This window comes from Cannabis sativa, chromosome 5 (assembly GCF_029168945.1).
Source record: "Cannabis sativa cultivar Pink pepper isolate KNU-18-1 chromosome 5, ASM2916894v1, whole genome shotgun sequence".
In the NCBI taxonomy this organism is placed as follows: Eukaryota; Viridiplantae; Streptophyta; class Magnoliopsida; order Rosales; family Cannabaceae; genus Cannabis; species Cannabis sativa.
The window spans coordinates 62,238,242-62,247,676 of record NC_083605.1 but is presented as its reverse complement, the minus strand read 5'-3'; the positions used below and the strand labels follow the sequence as shown (position 1 = coordinate 62,247,676).

At 29.1% G+C, this 9,435-nt stretch overlaps 1 protein-coding gene across 1 annotated transcript; it reads right to left on the bottom strand.

Annotated features, from left to right (window-relative positions):
• Positions 1 to 5,376: 5,376 nt before the first annotated feature.
• On the bottom strand, positions 5,377 to 8,015 carry LOC115716233 (heat shock 70 kDa protein 1). Its single transcript, XM_030644985.2, has 2 exons — positions 7,458 to 8,015; positions 5,377 to 7,303 (listed from the first exon to the last, which is right to left on the bottom strand). The coding sequence occupies exons 1-2, from the start codon at positions 7,669 to 7,671 to the stop codon at positions 5,574 to 5,576; spliced, it is 1,944 nt and encodes a 647-aa protein (XP_030500845.1). The 5' UTR covers positions 7,672 to 8,015; the 3' UTR covers positions 5,377 to 5,573.
• Positions 8,016 to 9,435: the final 1,420 nt, after the last annotated feature.

The following is a 9,435-nucleotide window of genomic DNA, read 5'->3' as shown; positions in this document are numbered from 1 at the left end:
GTTCATAAACAAATCATGAATAATTTGAAGTTATTGACGACCGTCATTGAGAATATTTTGATGAGTGAGCAAAAGATTTAGAATATATATTATATATATATAATAGAAAAAATTAAAGTAGATAGAATATTGATAATAACTAGTAATCTACTCAGATATATATTATAAAATATAGAGAGAAAATAAATACCAATAGAAAATCGAAACTAATGAATAAATCATAAATAATTCGAAGTTATTGACGATGGTGAAGTTGTGGACATAAAAAAAAGTCTCTATGTCTTCAAATTATCGAGAATTATATTGATAAGTGAAAGATTAAGAATAAATATATCATATTAACAATAATTAGTAATCTACCAAAAAAAATATATTATAGAATATAGAAAGAAAAGAAATACCAATAGAAAATCAAGGTCTTGGTGTTGTCCATTAATATCATTGCTATTGCTCATTATTCTTTGAGGTACTCTAAACAAACAAAAGAAAAAAAAAAATTAAAAAAATATAAAGAATAAGAGAAAAATTGTGCACTAAAAAATAAAAGAAAAAAAAAACATAAAAAAAAATTAAAAAAAAAAAGAAAGAAAAACGTGAGAGAGTGAGTGAGTGATAATACATAGGGATAATTTCACAAATGCACAAAAACAACAAAAATACGGTTTCACGAAATTTTAAACATTTTTACGATTTTTTTTATTTTATTTACATAAAATACGGTCTTTTTATGTTGAAATTTTGTTCATTTGTTGTTAATTTTTTCTTATTTGTATGTTATTTTTTGTTGTTATTTTGATGTTATTTTCATGTTACTTTTATGTTTTTTTCTTGTTGATTTTATGTTGTTTTCATGTTATTTTTTGAAATACCGTAAAAATGTAAAAAAAAAAAAAACATTCTTTAAACGTAAAAATGTAAATATTTTACAAAAAAATGGTGCCTTATGTAATTATTCCTAATATATATATATATTAATAAAGATTTAAATTACATTAGATATTTTAGATTTTTTAAAAATGTATATATTTTAGATATTTTATTAGTTGATGAATTATAGTAATATTTTTCTTAATTAATTAATTCAACAATATTTATAAACTGAATACAAAATTAAAAAGTGAGATAATTAAAGAGAGATCAAATAAACCTATTAAGAGTAATTATACAGTGACATGTAAAATAAAATTAGCACACAATTATAGAAATATGTATTACCAAGAATGAAGATTTTTATTAAATATAATCATTATAAATATAAGGGGAGAATAAGTGAGATTTCTACTGAATATAATCATTATAAATATAAGGATTAGATTAATGAAGAGTAAATATATATATATAACTCAAAATTCGAGATTTCCACACAAATTATAATTGCTTCACTAAATAAATGCCTAACATTTGTAACAATATCTATGGGGAACAATAAATTTTAACTTTATGACTTAAAACAACATATTAATTGTCAGTGATAATAAAATATGTGCCATTATAAAATATATATACTTATATTGAGACATTTAAATTCAGTTAAAAGTATAAGATTAAAGGAAACAAACATGAGAATGTTAAATTCTTTGTACTATATAAAAAAATGTATATAGATAATTGATAGGTAATTTTTTTGTTCTAAAAATAAACCACGTTTTTTAAAAAAAAATAAAAAATAAAAAAATTATTAATTAATGTAAAATGATAAAAAGTATAAGAAAATAAATATATGTAGATTTTTTTATAAAGAAACCACGTTTTTATAGAAAAAAGCTTGAAAAATATTAATTAATATAATTATTAATAATAAAATTATAAAAAATATAAGAAAATAAATAAATATTTATAAACCTAATAAAAAATTAATAAAAAGAGAGAATTAGGGAGAGATGAGATAAAGCTATTTGAAGTGATATTAGAATGCCACATCACCGCCTCTCCTTTATATAGATATCTATTCTATATAAAGTGTGCCCATATAACTGAAATTCTTGGTTTTTGAGAAATTTATGGGTGACTTTTAATTTTTATTTAATAAAATAATAAAATATTATTTATGTATAATAAAATAATAATAAAACAAATCTCATTAATATTTGAACTGATATTTTGGTGACTTTTAATTTTTATTTAATAAAATAATAAAATATTATTTATATATAATAAAATAATAATAAAACAAATTCCATTAATATTTGAACTGATATTTGATGCTAAATATTCGAGAATCACAACACATTTAAAAAAAAAACAAAAAACAAAAAACAACCCGGGATTTGATACTCTGAGACTCTCAATTAAAAAAAAAAAAGTAATATGCTCATCAAATTTGTATTTATTTTTAAACATGGTGAAAAAATGAATTATCTTTCATATTATTCAACAGAGTAAAACAAGTTTTATATTGGTTTACTATTCAACAACCTTGTCAAGAATTCTTGTAAGTTGTAACCACAAAATTGCCAAGTCAAACCAACACTTTCATTGCAATATTCACAGACTAACTACAAAATTATTTCATAGCATTTACAGAACCGCACACCCCCAATCATCTTTAATATGGACGTATCAGAAGCCAGATCATTAACCTAAATTGGTTAGTTGTATTATGTTTTGGAACAAATCGTGTATAATATAAAAAACCCATCATACTTGTATCTTGAAACATTCTTCAGGAACCAAGATTTTAAAACACAATTGTTACCTCCTTAAGGTCAACCCACTCCCAAGTCTCATTTGCTGTATTTATATCATAGACCAAAGCATGCCGGCCCTATAAATAATAAGAAAATCAAACGTGGTTTAAATCTCAAGGCAATAGAGCCTTTTCCGTTAAATCTCAAAGATACATAAACATACAAGATAAAAAAGCCAATCTAAGAAGTGGGTGCCACGTTAAAGCTAAGGAAACATTAAGCAACTGTTAGGCTTGTTTTACAATTTATGGTGTTTTAAAAGAACATATCGAAACAGAAACACATAAAAAAACCTCCACATCATTTAATTTTTTTAAGGTAGTGTTCAACTAGGACATCTAACGAGTTTCGCCCCTTCGCTAATGGCTTCTAAGAGTTCAAATTCCAGTATTGTATAAATCTTCAATTTGTTCTATTTCTTATATTAAATGAAATTTTGCTACTTTTTTTTTTTAATTTACAACTTTATTGTTTATATATTATTATGGACATTCATGGAAATTAGGGTTTCTTTGAAATATACAATTAATGATCATTACTTTTTGATCATAGTGTGTTTTCCATGGCTGAAAACCTCAATAATCTCTATCATTTGATATCAAATAAAATAAAATTATCATGATGTATACATTATAGTTATTTAATGAGTAATTAGTGTGTTGAAATTGTCAAGCTGATATTTAGAATTGTTTATTGAATTGTTTTTTTGTCAAAATTAATATTAAGTATATTTATATGTTTATAAGTTTATCTATTTTCTCTTAGATCAATTATGCTCATATAGCAATAGAATCATACTCATATAGACATGTTATTTTCATTTTGTAATTTAGATCTTCATAGTCATTATTTAGTTCACTTAAACCTTTTCCGATTATGCTAACTGAAGTTTTGTTTCTTCTTTTAGGTACTTCATTACAAAGATCTGTATTACTGTTTATTTTTGACTATGAGGAGGTGGATTTCTTTATTGGGAAACATATAGCGTGACAAGTTATTGTTCATATATTTAATAATTCTTTTTAATTAATTAGATTCATATATATAAATGTGTATATTGAATTCTTTATTTAAATAATTATTTTTTATTTTTACGTGATTATTTATTGTTCTTTATTCAAATAATCTCACCTAATAACTAATAATATTTTTTCTTTAATTTTTTATTGTATCACTTTCAAATAACATAAAAAAAAAAACTAACATAAAATTTAGTATACGTGCCTCGCACGTAGTTTTTGCTAGTATAGAATATAAATATATAGATATAGATAAATATATAAATATATAGATATAAATTGTATCCTTAAAAGGAAATGTGTAATTTTATAGAAAGTTAGAGTAAAATTTTAATTGAAAAATAATAAAAATTACGGTGAAATAATTAAAATAAAATTAATAGAAGATTTAAAAATATATATATAAAAAAATATTAAACGGAGTAAAAATTAAAAATTCAATTTAAAAAAATATGTTTATAATTTTTTCATTAAAATTTCACTGTTCATCTTAAATTGGATGGATCCAAATACAGTAGAACCTCTATTCAAGAATAGACTTTGGACCAAGCAAATTATATTCTAATTGAGAGGTTATAACTAAATAGAGTTATACTAGAAAAAAAAAATTAAAATACTAAAAAATATCAATCTAACCATAATAACAATAAATAATTATTAATACTATATTATAATAAAATTATTTTAGAGTAAATATAATTTAGATACATAAGTTACAATTCTTTTATTCATCAATTAATCAAATTTACCTCTAATTTTATATTTATTTACAAAACATATGTATATATTTTATTAAGATGTAATTATTCTTATATATTTTGTTAATACGGGACTTAGAAAATGTATAACTAATTACAATTTAGAGGTTATTCTTATTTATAACTGGCCCAAATTAGAACTTGATTTTTTTATAACAAATTAAAGGTTATCCTTGAATAAAGTATTCTTAAATAGAAATTCTACTGTATTAAACAAATCAGATCCGAAACATTAGAACAGGCCACGGCCCATTTCCTTCCCTTCTTTCTCACTAAAGAAGAATAAAGTCATTTCCTCGTGCTGAGAAAAAATAAGCTAAGAATAAACTCTCTCATTGATGAGATACGTAACGCAACTAGCTTTACAAAGAACAAAAAAATAATAGAAATGAAACAGATTGAAAAAAAAGTTTTGGGAAACGACAACCTAACAGGAACCTTCTACTTCTACAGCGATCGTGTTTTACCCAATCAAAAAAATGGCACGAATACTTTACAGATAGTCAGATACCAACACAAACAAGAGAAGTTAGCATTGAACAGAGATGTATGGATAGAGAATAGCACACACAAATTCTTCTTTGTACTCGGTTTAATCACTGATTAATTCCTAAAGCAAGTTAAATTATCATTTACCAAACTATTAATTTCACTCAAGTTGAAGCCATTTTTGTGGGGAAAAAAACCTAAATTCTATTAGAAAAACTATGATTACATCTGATAAACATTGATTAAGAAAAGAAAACCAATTCACAAAAATTACTGTTCTTATTCTTATATTGAATTTAAGCTAGCCCTATTAGTGAACATGTTAAAAAATTCTAAATAAGTGATCAAGCACAACATTCAAAAACAATAATAGGAAATGAGGCTAAACAATGCAGTAAAAGCAAAATATTGTGAGCACCAAAATAACCATAATGTCTGAATCTATAGAATACTACGTAAAATAGTCCACAAAACGTTGAAATATAAAAACATTGCAAATCCGAATCAAAATAAAAATAATTGTAAAAAAGAGAAAGCTGAAATTTGAATCGAACCAGTGCCATTGCTAAACAATGCAAAATACGATAGCACCAGTACGTTCAAAACTGAAAATAGCAAAATTAGTCGACCTCTTCAATCTTAGGACCAGCACCGCCGCTGGATGGTGGAGCATCTTCCTCCATGCCAGCTCCCATGTCACCTCCAGCTCCCTGGTACATCTTGGCGATGATTGGGTTGCAGATGCTCTCAAGCTCCTTCATCTTGTCATCAAACTCATCAGACTCTGCAAGTTGGTTGCCATCAAGCCACTGGATAGCTCCATCGATGGCATCCTCAATTTTCTTCTTGTCTGCTTCAGTGAGCTTAGAAGCAATCTTCTCGTCCTTGATTGTGTTCCTCATGTTGTAAGCGTAGTTCTCCAAAGCATTCTTGGAGTCAACCTTCTTCTTGTGCTCTTCATCCTCCGCCTTGTACTTCTCGGCCTCCTGAACCATCTTCTCAATTTCATCCTTAGACAACCTTCCCTTGTCATTGGTGATAGTGATCTTGTTCTTCTGGCCAGTGGTCTTGTCTTCGGCAGAGACATTCAGGATACCGTTAGCATCAATGTCAAAGCAAACAGTAATCTGGGGAACACCTCTGGGGGCTGGTGGAATGCCAGAAAGCTCGAATTTTCCTAACAAGTTGTTGTCACGGGTCCTAGCTCGCTCACCCTCATAAACCTGGATCAACACACCGGGCTGGTTGTCGGAGTAAGTGGAGAACACTTGCTCCTTCTTGGTGGGAATGGTTGTGTTTCTGGGGATCAAAACTGTCATAACACCTCCAGCAGTCTCCAAACCAAGAGACAAAGGAGTAACATCCAAAAGCAAAAGGTCCTGAACCTTCTCATTTCCTTCACCGCTTAAGATAGCAGCCTGGACAGCAGCACCATAAGCAACAGCCTCGTCTGGGTTAATACTCTTGCAGAGCTCCTTTCCATTGAAGAAATCTTGCAACAATTGTTGCACCTTGGGAATTCTAGTAGAACCACCGACAAGCACTACATCATGAACTGTGCTCTTGTCCATCTTAGCGTCCCTCAAACACTTCTCAACTGGCTCCATACACTTCCTGAAGAGATCCATGTTAAGCTCCTCAAATCTGGCACGGGTAATGGTGGAGTAGAAATCAATACCCTCGTATAGAGAGTCGATCTCGATGGTGGTCTGGGCAGTGGAAGAGAGGGTCCTCTTCGCTCTCTCACAAGATGTTCTCAACCTCCTAAGGGCTCTTGGGTTACCGCTGATGTCCTTCTTGTTCTTCCTCTTAAACTCCTGGACGAAATGGTTGACCATTCTGTTGTCAAAATCTTCTCCACCGAGATGGGTGTCACCAGCGGTGGCTTTCACCTCAAAGATACCCTCTTCAATGGTAAGGAGGGACACATCAAAAGTACCACCTCCCAAATCAAAGATCAAAACATTCTTCTCACCAACGCTGGTGGCCTTCTTGTCAAGACCATAAGCAATGGCGGCAGCAGTGGGCTCGTTGATAATACGCATCACGTTCAAACCAGCAATAACTCCGGCATCCTTGGTAGCCTGACGCTGAGAATCGTTGAAGTATGCAGGGACAGTGACAACGGCGTTCTTGATGGTTGAACCAAGGTAAGCCTCAGCAATCTCACGCATCTTGATAAGAACCATAGATGAGATCTCCTCAGCAGCGAACTGCTTGTCTTCACCCTTGTAGTTCACACCAATCAAAGGTTTCTCTGCAGGACCACAGATAACCTTGAAAGGCCACATCTTAATATCACTCTGCACAGACGCGTCACTGAACCTCCTACCGATCAACCTCTTTGCATCTACACAAATATTATAAAATAAATAAATTAAAATCCTGAAACATATCAGATCTGGATCTAATAACCTAGATCTAACATATGACAACATAAAAGCCGGATTCAAATAAAAATTTAAAAACAAAAAACACAAAAATATATAAAACTTGTTACATACCAAAGACGGTGTTGATAGGGTTCATGGCGACCTGGTTCTTAGCAGCATCTCCGATCAAACGTTCGGTGTCAGTGAATGCAACATATGAGGGCGTTGTTCTGTTACCCTGATCATTGGCGATGATCTCAACACGATCGTGCTGCCAAACTCCGACGCATGAGTAAGTGGTACCCAAATCGATTCCTATAGCAGGTCCTTCACCTTTGCCTGCCATCTCTCTGAGATAAGAAATCTAGAGAGCGTATAAGGAAAAAGGGTAGAAACTGAAATTTGAAGAGAAAGCAAAAGAGAGAGGCGGCCTGCAATGTTAGGGTTTCAAGTGTGAGTATGAGCGGGATCTTTAGCTAGTTTATACAAGTTTTGGTCGACTCTCTAGAATGTTCTATTTGAATTAAATTAAACTCCACCGCAGATTTGGAGTTGGAATGGACGGTCAAGATTTCACATCTGCTGGGGTTTTTGACTAGTTGAGCCTCTTTCTTACGTATCTCACCACTTGGGCCGTGGGCCCAAACCCTAATGCTTTTACTTTTCTTTTCCTATTGAGATCCGCCGACTACAATTTTCGAAAGTGAAAGGGTAAGGGTATATTTGTTAGGAGTAATTTGTTTTCTAAATACTCTTTTTACTTTAATTATATACGTATTTAAGGTTACATGTTACTTAAAATTAATTAAATATTTAACAAGATTTCTTTAAACAATTAATAATTACAAATAATTTTTTATATAAATTTTTAGTATAAATATTTTAACAGTTTAGTAATTTAATTATAATATTTATAATGAAATTTTAATTTTTTTTACAAAAAGTAGACTTCTTTTTATACAAATTAGAATTCTTTTCTTCTATAATAAATTTTTAAACAATTAATTATTTTTAAATGATATTAAATTATTTTTTATTAAAAGAATTAAGTATGAGTTTTTCTATTCGAGTTTGAGGTTACTTCATTTTTTGGGAGACTTGACTTTGTTTTTTGATTCTGATTTAGTTTTTTAAGTAAATGAGTCATAATCAAAAAAAAAAATGGAGGCGTTTAGCCTTTTTTTTTTTTTTGAAAAATACATTCAACCTATTTCACTTTTTATTTATTAAATATTTAAATAAAAAAAAAACTAAATAATTAAGTGTGATAATTTTAAATTAAAGTTTTAATTATAAAATTATATGTGTATAATTTTAAATTATAAAGAATTTCTATAAAAAAAATTTAATAATTTAAGGACAAAAAAATTGCTAAAAGATCCTTATTTAATAATAAATTACGAAAAATTAATTAATAATTATAATTAATTTAATTTTAAAATATAATTAATTTTCATTAAAGTTTTATAAAAAAAATAAATTATTAAGTGACTATTAGGTTATAAGTTAATTATTATTTATTTTTATTTAATTTTTAAATTAATCACAACCATTCAAAGATAATTTAATAGCTAAAAAAATGTAACCATGATGGTTACATATTTAATGTAACCATTGTGTTATCCCAATTTTTTGCACTCTGACGTGGCATCACACGATGGTGACACGTGGAATCAACTTTGAGTATCTGCTCGGAGGATATAGTCCGAACAGGATGCCTCGCTGGCATACCCGGAGCGAAGCGATCAACAATCCGCACAGAGCAACCAACACTTAGCGAATTCAGCTTTCGCATTGTGAGTCATCAACGAAATTCTTATAACTTGGGGATCAGATTACAGAGATATGGCATACCCACGATCCCACGATCCGTGTATTATGCATTTATCCCACGATCTTTCTATTTATATCCATTGTAACAAGAAGGAAAACACTTCCTCTCCAAGTTCACAGCCCTATAAATAGTGACGCATGTTCACTGGGCAAAGGGTGGCAAACAGTTTAGTCGAGACTTTACCCTAGAGATATTATCTAAGAATTCATATTCAGAGATATTGTTGTAAGAGCTATAAGAAAAGGAACATTTTCCCTTGTTCTTGAGTCAATACAA